This window comes from Condylura cristata, unplaced genomic scaffold (genome assembly GCF_000260355.1).
Source record: "Condylura cristata isolate star-nosed mole 26May11 unplaced genomic scaffold, ConCri1.0 scaffold00019, whole genome shotgun sequence".
Classification (NCBI taxonomy): Eukaryota; Metazoa; Chordata; class Mammalia; order Eulipotyphla; family Talpidae; genus Condylura; species Condylura cristata.
In genome coordinates, this window is record NW_004567120.1 from 18,745,931 (window position 1) to 18,762,091 (window position 16,161).

Consider the following 16,161-nt stretch of genomic DNA (forward strand, 5'->3'; position numbering starts at 1 on the left):
GGAGAGGTCTGCCACGCCATGTGGATCTCCTCCGGGGGCAGGCGGGGATCGAACTCATGCGGAAGTGGCTTAAGCTTCTTAGTGCAGTGCTTTAACCCACTGCGCCAAGAGGGAGGGCCCTGCTACATGTTTTAATAATCATGTTAGGGATGTCATGTTCATTTTATATGAATAAGCTTTCTCACCACGACTACCATCTTGTATTCATATAGTGCTTTCTGATTCTCTGCGCCTGTTATTCAAATTCCATAGATCCAGGATATGGGCCAGTAGTGACTCTGTCACTTAGAACTTATAAAAGACTTCTGATGGGGAGACAATCTGACATATATCCCTGATACTTGCCCTTATCCCAGACTTGACATATTCAAAGCTCCATTACTAGGCAGGTCATTCAGCATCTCTGCTCTGGCAAATTCGGACCCTGAGGGTGCTAACTTCACTAAAAAGATCAGCACAGTCATTTTACTGATGAGAATAAAAAGGTTGTAGCCTTTTGCTTAGGGCCACAAAACAAGAAAACAGCAGAGCAAACACATAGGTCAAGACAGTGTTTGGACTCCTCGTTTTCTCCTACTTAAGCTGCATTGAAATATCAGGTACCTAAAAAAGTTAGGAAATCTTTTCTGGCAATTTGAATTTTTCTTGTATTACTTGAAAGATTTTCGTGATCACTGTTCACAATTGGAGATGTAGAAGATTCAGGAAATTGGACAAAGCCTAGTATTTATTTGACTCTTATCATCATTTGCCTCTTCTCAAAAGAACCATAGCAGAAATGCCACCTCATTCAGGACCCTTGTCACTGGAGTGTTTATAAGGTCTATATTAGTATAACTCTGCATTTTTCCACACTTTTACTCTTCATAAGTAGGAACTAAGTCTTGAATGTGTCTTTCCATCAGGAACATATCCTATCGGTGTTGCTGTGGGAGCTAATTCACAGGAATTTATACCTGGAGTTTGGACTTTCCCAAAGAAGATGAGCAGATGTTCATCTCCTTCCTGAGATTAAAAACCTGCTGAAATCTTGAGTCACAAACAGAGGAAGCTGCGAGAAGCCAGAAGGTAGGGGAAGGGAAATGGGTTGACACTAAAAACACAGTGGAAAATCTTCCTAAAGTGGAACCATTGATGTGTAGGATATTAACTAGAGAAAAAATGCATATATACAACATCCAACTTCTGGTTCCAAATGTTCCTCCCTGTGGCTTGATTTTGCCTGTCAGTTCCTGTGACACAACATGTAGCACAAGAAATATGGTTACTATTGGAGTCAATAATGAGGTTTATTGAGTTTGGCGGCTGGGCATCTGGTACAATCAACCTTTCACTTAGTGACTCATGTGCACAATATACAGGAGAAAGATGAGCAAACTAATGTTATTTGCCTTTGAGTGACCATGAATGAATGTTCTCTAGTCCATAGACATGCCATTGGACTAAGAGCCTAGTGTCTCAAATAGAAGGAGGGAGGCCAATGAAACAATAAAACCAGTTACTACTGACCATTTTCATCCAGAGAGAAGTCATCCTGAGCATAACGAAATTTTTCAGGACCGCAGGCAATAAACACATCATCATCGCCAAAGAAATCATGGAGGCAGGTTACCTGTGGAGGAAGCAGAAACATTGGGTTAGCCATTTAATGGTCTTGTGACTATGAGCTTCATATCATGTTGACAGGGAAATAAAATGTCACAAACAGATCATCTCCTCTAGTCCTAAACTCTCCTTTACTCAAAATACCAGAGTCATGATGTCTTCCATAGGCCCTAGCAAGAAAGGGATCCAGTGTCATAGTGTCCCAAGTTTCCTGTGTTGGGTCTGGATTCCACCGTATTGAGTAACTTCAAGATTATGTCAAAATGGAATGGTTCCATTTGAATAAGAGTCAACCAACAGAGGATCACACAAATGCAACCTTTTCTCAAGGCAGCTTCGAAGACAGTGTGCCTTTGCTCAGCTCTGGGTGAATGAGTCCAGACTAAGGTAAATGAGAAAGATGTGTTAGCTTAGGGTAGATATACTGTGGTTAACTAAAGGGTGGCATCTCCTTTCTTCATCCTCATTAGTTTAGAAAGAAGGACACCAGTTCTTAATTGCTTTAGACCCACAGAAATTTCACTTCTGCTGAAAGTGGGCCAAGAGTCTGGCAGTGGCCCAGAATATGTCTCTTCCCTGAGGAATCAGGAGGGGGAAACTGTCTTGATCATTGAAAACATAATGAAGAACAATGGGCCCCCATAGGCTTGAGGTTGTGCTGGTAAAGTCATGTTCCCAGGATCCTTTCTGCACTCCCAGGCCCTCCGCATTGCAGCTCCTCCACACCAGTCTTCTCAAGCCTTTCTGCACTAGGACATGAGAATCCCTGGGAAAGTATGCTACTCCCTGCAGTCTTCCCACATCTCAGTTTTCCTAATTATATCTGATAATTAGTACATCACCTCAGGGAAATCCCACGAGAAATTAGAGTCAAAACATTTTTGTCCCAATCCTTAGCTTGAAAGTGTTCAAAACTTCTAATTGTCCTAAGTTAACTACTCAAATTGCTAGAAGTGACTTTTGAAAAGCACTGTGCTCACAAACCAACAACAGCTTGCTGGGCACAGAGAGCAGTATGTCACATTTGAGAAGTGTTTATATGAATAATATCATCCCCTCTCCCAGGATCTATTCAATCTCTGTTGTCCCCACCCCCACCTATCGAGATGATTGCACATTTTAAAGAAAGCAAGAGAGACTTAAAGATTACCCTATTGTCTCATTCCCCCAATCATCCAAGAGATTTGGAAGACTTCCAGGGTAACTCCCAATAAGCCTCTTGCTAGCCCTGGGTCTTCATCTCATCAAATAGGTCAACATCCTTCTTCAGCCCCTTTGTCCCTTACTCATTCATTCCACAACCATATAATGAGCTACTGAAACTGGATCCCCACGGCACAAGCACCGGGCATGACTAGCTTTGTTGGTACCACCTGCCTTAGTGTGCATGGACTAAAGGCTGGTCAGTGCAAAGTGCTCAAAAAACTGCATGCCACCTCCTGGATCATGAAGTGCCAGGCCAATATGGAGGCCTCCCAGCAGACCCCACCCTGCAGCAGCGGGGACCTGTGTCCCAGCATTGCTGCAGGCCCTCCCCCACTTTGCATTGTTACACCCAGCCCTAATGAAGGCACACTTGGTACAGTGTGCCGCCAGCCCCACTGAGGCCAGCTCTGGCCTCAGAACCCACATACCCTTGAATCTGCCTGGACTCATGGAAGGTCTAGTCTGTGCAGGTGCCAGGCTTTTCCCTTTTGCATCTGGTACCTGGATTGTAAAAGGACCAACCAGATTTGAGTTCAACATATCAATCAGGTGTGAGTTCCATTTGTGAGTTAATTATTCAGATTGAAAGACAGATTGGTGTGGGGTAGCTGGTGATGCTTAGAACTGCAAACGGTCAAGTCAGGTTTGCAGGTTGGAGGATCCTGAAAGAAGAAAAAAGGCATTCTTCCCCTGGCTTCTAGAGAAGGAAAGATTCAGCAGCCAGACTCTGTAGAAGAGAAGCATGGAACACAGGACCTCCGAGGGATTCACCAGACCTTCACAGACCTGCAAATCTCCAGAGATCTGTGCAGAGACAAGGCTTCTGGACCTGCCTTTGGCTATGCCTCTGACATTGCATACAAGGACCACATTGGACTAGAGCCTGGTGTCTCAAAGAGTTGTTAAATATTAGTTCATACCAACAACCCATAAAGGGCCTTTAACACTTGTGTGTCCGAAACCACCTTCTGGTGATTGGTGGTGACAGGCACTAATGGCCCGTGTTGTCCAGCACCACTGAGCGTGCCATCCCTGTTTCTGATGATTCAACACCACCCCCAGAGCAGTTACCTCCATTGCTGTCTAGTCCAGCCTCCAGTGCTGTCCAGCCCAGCCTTCAGACAGTGCTAGTGCTAGGCTGCTGACATGCAACCCCCACCTTTGAGCTCATCCAGTTGCTCCTGTTGAGTTGAATCCTGGCCCACTGCTTGCCAGTGTGTCACCAGCTCCTGACCATTGTGAACCAGATGGCAACATCTTGAATGAGCAGCCTTTGTTTGGGACAAATGAGCACTGGGGACATTGTTTGGGGTGACAAAGCCAGCTACTTGTGGCCTTAGAAACTCTTCCCCTTTCTCCAAACTCCTGTTTGTTCAACCCCACTGTTGGTGGACCCAGAGCCTGAGTCATCTCAGAACCGAGTGTGTAGTGAGAACCCACAGTGACCTGTGTCCTACCTTGGCACTGATCCTTGGGACTGTTTTAGCACCCCTTTGCATACCCTTTCATACCCAGTGACGGAATGCTTGCTCTGTAACTCTTAGCACTTTATAAGTTCTTCCAAATCTGTCATCTCATTTTGTTCTCACCACAAATCCTAGAAGTCAGTATTATTACAAAATATCACTATTTTATATAAAACATTTAGTATAAAATATCACTATTTTACAAATGAGAAAATTGAAGCCAGAGGCCATTAATAAATTACTCAGATGGAAAGTGGTGAAACCAAACAAATGCAAATCTATCAGAATCTCTGCTTGTGGTTTTGACTACCTAGTAAATATATAAAGTACATTTGTATTCTTCTGTCAGCAGGGAGGCAAGGGCGAACAATAATCAGGAAGTGACTTCATGGAGTTCAAGACTGGATGGAATGAGCTACACTGAAACTGAGCATTTCCATTTTGAGTCAGGAACTGCAATGAAGAATCCGCAGGTGCCATGGAAGTCACTGAGTCCCACAGCCAAGTGACACAGTCACTGTCTGGCTCTATCAGTTCAATAAGCAGCCTGTATATTGTCTTAATAGCAGGTCCAATTGTGATAGGGTGGGCCCCAGGGCAAGGGGAGGATCCAGGTTCCTTACCCCACACAAGGCAGGGTGGAGCAAGCAGAGAGGAGATGCTGGAGAAAAATGACTGGATGAAGGAAGGGGAGCAAGGAGACCCGGAGGAGACACATGGAGCAGACAGACGTGTGAGAAAGCAGCACTTGCATTTTGGCCTTGAAATGTACCAGGGGCTTGGGGGCCTTTGAAGCAGACCTGTGTGACAGACCTGTGGGGAAGTTGACAATGGCAGCCTTCATCTTGATCTTGATTTTTCTCCTTTAGTCCCAGAATTGCCTGACCCTTCTGCTCCTTTCCTATGGGTCTCTATGGGAAGGTGTCTCAGATTTTGGGCAGGCTTTTGGACCTCAGTAGTCCTCCTTTGTGGCAACCTTATTTGGCTGGGCATTCAACCACAAGGGGTAAATCTGGGTACTTGACTGGGAAACTATATTCTTTCTTTTTCTCTTCTCTCTATCCCACACTAATTGTAATAATGTTCCTTTCCATTAAAGGTCTTACACACTAAAGAATGTTTTGTCTTCATGTGGTGGCTGGCAGAACCTATCTAGAGCAGACAGTAGTGGGTGTCCTGGGGTGCTCCTTACCCTGCTCAGTAACACAATGACAGAGGCCACAGGACTTTGAACCCTCCTGTAGACTCACTCTGACATCATGGACCTTAACTCAATAAAATCTAGAGCCACCATCTTTGATATATCGTGGTCTCAGAGTTGTTCATCCCCTGCTACCTCCTTAACCATGAAGACCTTGGCCCTGCCCTAGTGCTTGAGGCTGTCCTTGTCTCTGACTGGTGCCATTAGGTTTAGTCAAGAGTGAGTGTCACCCTGCCCTCTGCATTGCTCTACCTTGTTCTTTAGGATTCTGTGCTTTGTTTCAGGATATGCCTGTGTTTTCATGGGCACTCACCTAGGCCTTCCACGAGATCACAGCTCTCCTGAGCGTGAAGACCAAGTTCATCCCGCCCTTTATATCTCCCCATGTTTCCCCATGTGCTGTTTCATACATAGTGAGCATTTAGCCAGGTAAAGATATTAAAAAGGAGGCTTTGTGAAGCTACACAAAGGCAGAAAAGTGAGAACATGAAAATGTGGCAGACGACAGAAACTAGCAGTGAAAGGTTTTGAAAGGTGACACAAATATAGATATTTAGGAATGAGAAAGGAGCAACGATGACAAGTTCAGAAGTTATTCTTTGCCTAACTTCACCTATTCATTTGAAAATGTAGATGAAATGTTTTTTTAAAGGAAATCCTATATAATCCAATTAGTTCAACAAAAAATGGAAAGTCTCAATCAACTATTAACCACAAAAAGAATTTAGTCAATACTTCAAACAGCAGCAGAGCATTCATTTTGGAGGCATTTGTGGAAAATGCTTCCCAAGAAGAAAACCCAAACGCTCAAAAGCAGCCACAGCAGTGACAGGCCGTGAGATCCCTTTGTAGCAATACAAAGCCTTCACAGATGGCTCTAGGGGTGGCTGTAACAATGCCCCACCCTCTCCCTACCCCAGGCCTCTCTGCCCCCGGCCCAGACTTTGGGGAAAGCCTTTGGATAACCCCTCCTTTGGGGCGCTTCTAAGAAAGGCAGAGCCCCCTTTCTTCTGGCTTCTGGCAAGCTCACCGTGGTGTGGCTGGCTTCAAACACACTCATTTTGCAATCCAGCTGTTCAGCATCAGGTTTCTTGTGTGATCCCATCCCACATTTTACTAGCTCCCAAATGTTGACAAATTCACATTGTGCTTGTGCACCCCCTATTTTCCCAAATGCCTTGGATATTGAGACATGATAACCCTCCCCCACCCCTTTGTTACAGGGCTGGGAAAATAGAAAGTGCTCAATCTTAAAGATGGGGACCCCAGAGCTCAGAGCACTAATGTGGTCCAAGGATACACAGCTGGTTCATGGCAGAGCTGAGACTAGCACTCAGGAGTCCTCATCAACTCAGGACAACACTATTTAATTGCCTGAGAAAGCATGCACTCCTGAAGCCCTGATTTCAAATGCTGGTAGGGAACAGGAGGGTAAATGAAGATTGCTCAGGCTTTGGTAACTGCTGGCCTCTGTGATGCTGTCCTTATAGCCTCGGCCTTCAGGCTCAGGTGTGCCCACTTAAGCACACCCACACCATACGCCAGGTGTCCACCATCAGGCATGCATGCCCGGAGCGCATGCTCCGAAGCGCCTGCTGCATCCAAGGCCAGAGATGATGGCCAGAGTCCAGCGGCACAAAAACGAACCATCTCCATTTACCCTACAGGAGCTTTAATGGGAGAGTCCCCATCTGTCCTAATCAGTACCTAATATGCTGTAGAATATTTTATTGGATTGAAAGAAGAAAGCCTGTTTATGGATATTTCTAATCTATAGACCAAAAAAAAAAAAAAAACCCAAAAAAACTATTACTCTAAATGGCAACTAGGTATATAGTAAAGCGTAACACAGAGTACGAGAAAGAGAAAAATAAAAAGGAAGAAGAAGGAAAATAAAGAAGGAAAACAGAAGAATGGAGAATAATGAATCAGTCCCAAGAGAAAATCACAGTCACATCATCTTTATACATTTCCATGGAGGTAATAAGACACAAAGTCTACCTTAGCTTATACTGCAAATATCTAATTTTGCATATTAGATCTTGTGAACAACTTTCCATATGAGAAGGCAATAGAGTAGTAAAATAATAATCAGTATACCATGTACTGCATCCTCAGAGATTAAAGCTCTTGCTGACATCAGCTTTTATATGAGTCACACGGGTATTTAAGTCAGTGAATACTACGGCATGACATCTGTCTTTGCAATTAATCAACCACCAGCACAAGATCAATAAAACCAACTCACATTAACACTGAACCATTAACTCAATGTTCTCCCTTTACTAAAATACTACAGCAGGTATTGGGGGAAGGGAAACGTGGGCGCACATTAGTGTGAACAATAGGCTATGTGGATGGTCCAGTGTCTTCAAGGTCCAAGTACGAGTGGGGAAATGGAGACCACAAATCACTCGTGAAAGCAGTTTGAGTCTATTAGTTACAAATGGAAATTTTACTTTGTGACTTAAGCGTGATTAGATTCCCCACCCACATCTTACAGATACTCGAGTTAGTTCTCATATGTGCCTGTTGCCAGAGGATTCTCTCACTATCTAGTTGTTCTGAAAGAAAAGTCATCTTGGGAAATAAGGTCTTCTTGAATGTCTATGAGACTCACTGGCAGCATTTAAAATATTTTCACTGAGAATTCAATTTCACTAATATTTATTTAAGTGCTTTACTGCGGCTGAGGAGTTGTGTGAGACATACAGAAATGTACAGTAAACTGCCTCTATCTGCAGAGTTGCCAACATAATAAGCAATTCAGAACTACACATAAAATTGGAATACAAAGCAGACTGTCATTCGCATTATTGTAACGGCACAAAGAGTGCAGAAGACAAATAGATCACTCCTGATCAGAACAGGTAGGCTGCACAGAGGTGCCACAAAATCTGAGTCTTGAAGGACGTGTAGGGTGTATGTGGGTAAAGGAGTGAAGGGCATTGCAGGCAGAGGTAGCTGCAAAATAAAGGCAGAAAGGAGGGAGAGTTCCTCTCCCATAACTCTGGGAAGGAAGGGCTGCCTCTGACTAGTCACAGAGGCTCCAACTCTCCAAAGCACAATTGCCCAGACCCATCTGCCAGCTGAGCAGACAAAACATACAGTTGCCTACTGGTGGAATTCAGGGTGAAAAGAAGGGCAGAGAGTGTCTCTGGGGAGAGGAGTGGCCCAGTGGTGAAGAGGAGAGAAACAAACCACACTGATTTCCCAGCTTTGCCAACAGCATGTCCTGCCCATAAAGAGTGGCTGGCAGGCTTTGCAAATGAGTGAATGATTCAGTAAACATTACGGATGAGGATTTTTCTAGAAGTTACTCCTACTTTCATTCTGGAATATTTCCTGCCAGCAAGCCCTGGATGGGTTCCAGTCAGAGGTTGGCACAGGGTTGGCTGGGTGAGCCGAGACAATGTTTCTGAGACAACCAGAGCTTTCTAATCAAAACTTGTTTTCCTGGAGTTATCCTTGTGGCTTTTGTATAACAATATTTTTGCCTGGGGCAAACAGCTCCTTGCTACCAAAGTGTCTCTATTAGCACAAATATATTTATTCAATGCCTCAAACTTCCCTAAGATCCCTGGTGAAATCATCAAGATACCACCTGCACTTATAAACTATTTTTATTGTTTTCAAAACTTTTCCACATGTATAGATTATTACATTCCCTTCACACCTCCAATTCTCCTTCAACCCAATCCAATCAGATTTGCACTCCCAACACAACACAAAAGCTGTCCTTGTCAAGGTCAATAACGACTTCCATGTTGTCACATCCAATCGTCACTTCTCTTACCTCATCTTAACCCCTACGCACCTGGTATATGTTGAGCAACTCCTTCTTAAATACTTGCCCTTCTTGGCTTCTTTTATTTATTTATTTTTCCTAACAGGAAAACTGGAGTGTAGGCCAGAAGTATAGGCTGTGAGAGGATTCACCAGAGACAGAGTAGTACAGGGGGTTTGACCGAAATGCACTGCTGAGGGGAGCAACAAGCGAGACAGGAGAGGTCTGCTGCTATGTGGGGTAGTTCCCTGGCTGGGGATCAAACTCAGGCTGCAGTGGTGATAATGCTGAGTCTTAATCCCGAGGCCACCAGGGAGGTCCCCTTCTTGGTTTCTCAAGAGGCAGAATAAAAATCTATTGTTTCTGCTTGATCTTCCGCATGGTGCCATGTTTCCTTGTGTGCTTGACACTTAAAATTTTCTTTATCATATGCTCTGTTTTTTTTTCTCCAAGATTTATTGATTTATGCATACAGAACTGGGGTACAGGCCAGAGGTGTGGGGAGAAGGGGTGAGAATATTCACCAGAAATAGAGTGGGGGACAAAAGGCAGACTGACTGGTATACACTGCTGAGAGGAGCAGCGGGCGAGACAGTGAAGGTCTGCCGCACCATGTGGGTCAGCTCCTTGGCTGGCAATTGAACTCATGCTGCAGTCTCTGCTGCAGCCTCCGCAGATAGCTTCACAGTACTGTGTTTTAACCCGTTATGCTACCTACCATATGCCCTGTTTTGGTCCTCACAGGCTCTGCTTTGTTAAAACTAAATCTCTGGGAAACCTGAGGTTTCTAACTAGGGGGTGCCTTCCTCCAAAAAGGTGAATTTACTTCTGCCTGGTGCCAATGGGCACTAACAATGTGAAAACTAACATTTTCTCAGCTGAGGTTTCCCTTGCGGGATGAGTAGTGTGAAATGGAACTCCAGACCTGGGATAAAGCAAGTTTTGTGCTGCAGATTCTCAAGAGGTTACTTGCTGTAGCAGCATTAAATGGGAGTGGAGTTCTTGCCTATTTTGTTTGCCACCTGGAGTTATGGCAAAGATGTCCTTCTAGGTAAGTTTCTGGAAGCTCCCCTAGGGGTCCTGGCTTCCTGTGGAGGCTGCAGTTTCAACGCCTCCACCTTTTAAGGACTTTGCATGTCCTACATTTCTGTTAATATGCAAAGCACTGGGTCCCAGCCATGGGGTTGATCGCCAGGGAAGTCTTATACTGCTCTGGTTTTAACTGTGCTTCCTCTTCCCTTTTCGGCCTTTCTCTTCTACAGGTTTTGAAAGACATTTCAAAGTGTTTGTCCCCCATTTCCTCAAAAACTGAACATAAAGTTACCAGGTAATTTGCTTCCTGGACCCAATTTCAACATTGTATGTGGGGATGGCAGGTTCCTTATACCGAGAAACAGTTCTCAGAGACCAGCAGGGTGTCCTACATTTTAACTCAAGTCTGCTTCCATCTCTTCTGAGATAAGGTCAAAGCCCACAGGTTCAGGAATCAGTCCTGTAAGACTTCCACTGCTCACTCCCACCCTGCCACTTGGAAGCCATTTGTAAGTCCAGTGGTCATCTGTACGTCTGACCACATGGTAATAAATCAGAGGTTCCTACAACCCCACCTCAGATCTGATTAATTTCTTTGATCAGCACACAGGACTCAGAGAAACATATTATTTATTGGGTCACCAGTTTATGACACAAGAATTTGGTGAGAGACAGTCAGATGTAAGAGATGCAGAGGGCAACATATGAAGAGAGGTATGGCGTGTCCATGCCTCTCCAAATGTGCCTCTGTTCCCAGTGTTCATCAGCCAAGAAGCTCTCTGAACTCTCTCATGTGGGGGTTTGTATGGAGGCTTATTACATAGACATTGTCCATGAACTGACTCATTGCCTGGAATCCATTCAATCCCCAGTCCCTCTCCCTTCCCTGTAGATCAGGGCTTGGGACTGATAGTTGCAAACTAATCTCCACAAGGTTGATTCTGGGGGCAGTCAACTCCCATCATCAGGTGTGTTCCAAAAGTCACCATGTTAACATAACAAAAGACACTTTTATTACTCTCATACTTTGGAAATACCAAGGGTTTTAGGAACTGTGCCAGAAAGGGAAAGACCAAATATATATTTCCTATTATAAGCAATTCTGTGACCCAGAGGTTCTATTTCAATGCATACATATACACAAAGGAATTGATAGCAGTAACCCAAAAAGATAATTGTGTAGCATATATATTGCAGGGTTATGCACAATGGCCAAAGGTATAAGTAATACTAGTGTCTATTAATAAATGAATGGATATACAAAATGTGCTCTATATATACATGGCATCACACTGTATACATCCAGCTTATAAAATTCCACCGCAAAAGGAATGAATTTCTGATACTTGCGAATTGGATCTTGGAAAAATTATGCTAAGTAAAATAAGTCAGACACAAACAAGTATTACATGATTTTGCTTATATGAAATGCCTAGAATTGACAAATACATTGAGACATAAAGTGGTTAGAGATTTGGTCTCCCTGGTGATGCAGGGGTTAAAGACAGCACTATCAAGCAATCACCAGCCAATGCAATTAGAGCTTATTCTCTGGCCAGGGAACTAACCCACATGGCGCTGCAGACCTCTCCTGTCTCGCCCGTTGCTCCCCTCAGCAGTGAATTTCAGTGTATCTGCCTGTTCTGCTCCCCGCTCTGACTCTGGTGAATCCTCACACCACCTGCACTTCTAGCCTGTACTCCAGTACTTGTATGCATAAATAAATAAATTATTAAAAAATGCAATTGGAGGCTAGGGAAATGGGGGAATGGAGAGTTACTGCCTGGTGGTTAAAAACGTTTTGTGTGAAGTAATAAAAAAGTTTTTGAACTAGGTAACAGTGATGATTGAATAATGTTGTGAGTAGGATTATTGCCACTGAATTGTACACATAAAATTATTAAAATTACAATAATTGGCCCTCCCTGGTGGTGCAGAGGGTTAAAGCACAGCACTGAGAAGCTTGGGCCACTTCTGCATGAGTTCGATTCCCACCTGCCCAGGAGGACATCCACATGGCATGGCAGACCTCTCCTGGTCCGCCCACTGCTCCCCTAAGCAGTGTGCTTCCTCAATCTGCCTGTTCTGCCCCCCACTATGTCTCTGGTGAAGCCTCCCACCCTCCGCATCTCTGGCCTGTACCCCAGTTCTATATGAATAAATAAATCTTTTAAAAAATTACAATAATTAAAAACAATGATCATCATATCTACTCAAGCTATTTAAATATATACTTTAAAAGAATGAATTGTATAGTATGTGAATTATTAGCAATACATCTAGTTAAAGAGAACTATAAAGAAATGTTTGTTATGGTATACCTACTAGGATTTAGTTGTATTGTAGCAGGAAAAATTTTTAGAATACTCAGTCTGCCAAACTTTAGAGGCAAATTTCCCCTATTCAGAGACATCTTTTAAACTATAACACCACCATCATCAGAATATAAAGAAGAGAGCAGAGATCTCATTTGTCTCATTTCCCATTATATTCCTTCTACAGTCACGTGTAAAAGGTCAAATATTTAAAACATATTATCATCATTGGTAATAGCAGAAGTAAGACAGGTCTAAAGACAATTAAAATGAAATCTTAGTCTAGTAATTTAAGGATATTACAGTATGATTATGTAATTCTAGACTACTAATGTGCACTATGCCTACACCATGTTAGAGACAATCAGAAGAGATAAAGATCAACTTGTGTATTAAATTCTGGATCTATTCATTTTTAAGTGTTTACCTAAAAACAGGGTAGGATCAAACCCCTTCTTCTACTAAAGTAATTTTTAAAGAACCTTACTTGTGTTACAGATTCTGTCCTTTCTCCCGCTTTTAGCCCATGAAAGCATGCATTTCTTATAGGTCCTGACCATATCTCTGACTTCCTTTGTCTTGCTTCCTGGTGCTTAGCTTAAGTGCTTCCCCCATCCCAGAGCCCCAGGAAACAGTATGGTTTCCTGGAGGAGCGAGGAACTAATTTTATGTTTCTACCATGTCAATTTTATGTTTCACCCTCTGGGAATTCTCTATCCCTCTGCTATGGCAAGTTGCAATGAGTCTGACTTCTGCTGATCCTCCAGCACAAAAACAAGTTGGACACCTTTTCATCTTTGCTGGGCAAAGAGTGGTTAGTCTGTAGAATTTTCTCAGACATAAAGTAGCACGCGAAACACCAGTAACACGTCATGTTTTGGTCTACTGATTTCTTTTATTGGTTGTCTTACAGTCACGGCCAATGATGACTTTCTTTCTCACTCCATTCTGGAGTTTCTTCAAGAAAAGACCAGCTACACTGAAATCTAGGCAGCCAGTCACGTCCGTGGGGTTGGCTTTCAAGATAACTGTTTTCAAAGCAATTGGCAGAACTAAGCCAAAAACAAAATCTAGAAATGACAGCAGAATTGAAAGCTCTAGAAGGATGGCTGGGACCCAAGTCGTGTGGGGCCCCAAAGGTATATGATAAAGGTTTGTGGGTGCTCTGAAGTGGGTGTCATGTGGTGTTTTACCTCTGAGGAGTGACCCTATTCCTCTGAATCTATTTTTTCCTACTTCCTGTTCCCACTTTACATACAGTGACATAAACCATCAATTCCTCAAATTTTAAAAATGATTTTTATTTTCAACTTTTAAAATAATTTACCTTTGAATTCTGAGAGATTGCAATGACCCCACATATCTTTTAGTGTTCTACATTTTTCAAGTGACCTCACCTCCATTATTTCAATTGGTTCATTAGCTTCATTTTATTATGAATGAAAAATGCAGGCCTGTCAAATCAAAGGGACTTGCACAAGATCACATTGCTAGTGAGTTGCGGGGCTGATATTAGAACTGAAGCTTTTTCTTTTACTTTGTCATGCTGGGCAACTTACTTATACAGCACAGACACTTATTTCCTGGACAGGGAGACCTGGGTAAGGAAATACAGTAAGGAACTCTGGGAAGTGTGGAAAAAAACCTGTGACCTGGGAAAGAGGTGCAAAGATGGGGCCATGAAAAGACATAAGACTTCCTACTCTATTTTACCAGGAGCTAGCTGTGATTTAATGACCTGAGCTTGGCTGTGCCAGCTCCCCTGGAAGCCTGGCAACCCTTCAATGTTCAAGGGTGTTTTCCCCTTAGCTTTTCCTTGCCATTTTCCAAGAGTCTCTGTGTCAGCTCCCACTGGGGGCCTCACAGGGATGAGAACAGCTGCAGAGGCACTTGAGTTGGGCTGCTGAGTCCATGCCCAGTACCAACACCTGCCCCTCCACAGGGCCCTGGGGACATGTTGGCTCAGAGAAACAGGGATGAGACAGAACTCCATTCATCAGAGAGAACTGGGATGGAAAAACCCTGCTTGATCCCTTGGCACCAGTGAGCTCTAAGGTTGGCCCTGGGCCCCACACAACTCCAGGTTCTGTTTAGCATGGTCGATTAAAATGAGAGCGTTTGCTTGTAGGACTCACTGCCATTATCAATTGTATTTAACAGTTACCTGGTATCGATATACACAAAGAATAGGGGGAGTGTGGCTTTGGAATTCAGTAGAGGAGGGGAAAGCTTGTTAAACACAGGAATTTAATGCCTACCTAGATTTTAGATCAAACCCTGCCACTGACACACTGTGGAATCTTGGATAATTTGCTTTCTTTCTGGTCCTCAATTCCCTCTGCTGAGTGTGCTGGTCTAGAGCCTTTTTTTTGGGGGGGGGATGTCTTTATTCGATGACAAGCCCTTTCTAGAATTTGATGAAAGCTATGGATCTTTCCCCCAGAAAAATGCATATATGTAAATGAATGCAAACTTTCCATACAATTTAGGGTGGTTAAGGATTTCCCTGAAGTCTGTTCTATAGATCCCAACATAGGAACCTCTGGACTAGTGGCTATTTGAGGTCTCTTCTAGCTCTGACGATGTATGAAACATTCCAGGTTGGACACAGTTAATAAGCAGAAACACCAGGGCCAGAATGCTGGCAGCTGTCATGGAATCCCAGAGGCTTAACTGTACCCCCCTTCCCAGGCTTCCTGAGACTCCAGTCCAAGGGAAGCAAAGGGGTGCAAACTGATTTACAGTGAGCCAGAGACTGGAGTGTGCATCACACAGTTGCCTCCCAGGTTGCTGGAATTTAGCAAGGACACAAACTCTGTGGGAGAGAACAGACACTGGAGTCACGGCCTCGAAATGTTCTTGAATGGTTGGCTGGGAATAAGACAAAGAGCATTACTAGCCAACTGGTAAAGAACACAGCGCTAATTTGTAGGTGTTCTCAGATGTTGATTCTGGAACTAATTCTCAATGAACAGACACTAGTGGGCATAAACCTATGCCATTTTCTTCTATTGTTCCCCTTCTTTAAGAATATGTTTTCTGGGCCCTCCCCGGTGGCGCAGTGGGTTAAAGCACAGCAAAAGAAGCTATAGCCACTTCCACATGAGTTTGATCGCTGCCTGCCCCAGAGGTTATCCACATGGGAGACAGACCTCTCCTGACCCGCCCGCTGCTCCCCTCAGCAGTATACTTCGTCCATCTGCCTGTTCTGTTCCTTACTCTGTCTCTGGTGAATCCTCTCACTGCCCATGCACCTCAGGCCTGTACCCAGTTCTGTAAGCACAAATAAATAAATTTTTTTTTAAAAAAAGAATATGTTTTCCTCGAAAAAATATCAAAAGAGAAAAAAACAGATTTGGTGGGTATTCCAGTAGGAAATGTCTGACAATCCACAGTGGACAAATTGGGGAGAATTTTACAAGAAGTTTGATTACCAAAATGTGGGCAGGTTGCATAAAGAAATAACAGAGGAGACTGAAATGATAGTGGGATCTGGTATTCCCTTTGGACCTACAAAACTGAGTGAAGATACCAGAAGGCAAAGGGAGG

At 43.6% G+C, this 16,161-nt stretch overlaps 1 protein-coding gene across 2 annotated transcripts in view; it reads right to left on the reverse strand.

The window, feature by feature from the left end:
• Positions 1-16,161, reverse strand: part of DCX (doublecortin) — a 109,089-nt gene that overhangs the window by 32,728 nt on the left and 60,200 nt on the right. For both annotated transcript variants that reach the window (XM_004685716.1, XM_004685715.1), the window contains exon 4: positions 1,510-1,612. In XM_004685716.1, the coding sequence (XP_004685773.1) occupies positions 1,510-1,612 (103 nt within the window). The remainder of the gene's footprint in view (positions 1-1,509; positions 1,613-16,161) is intronic.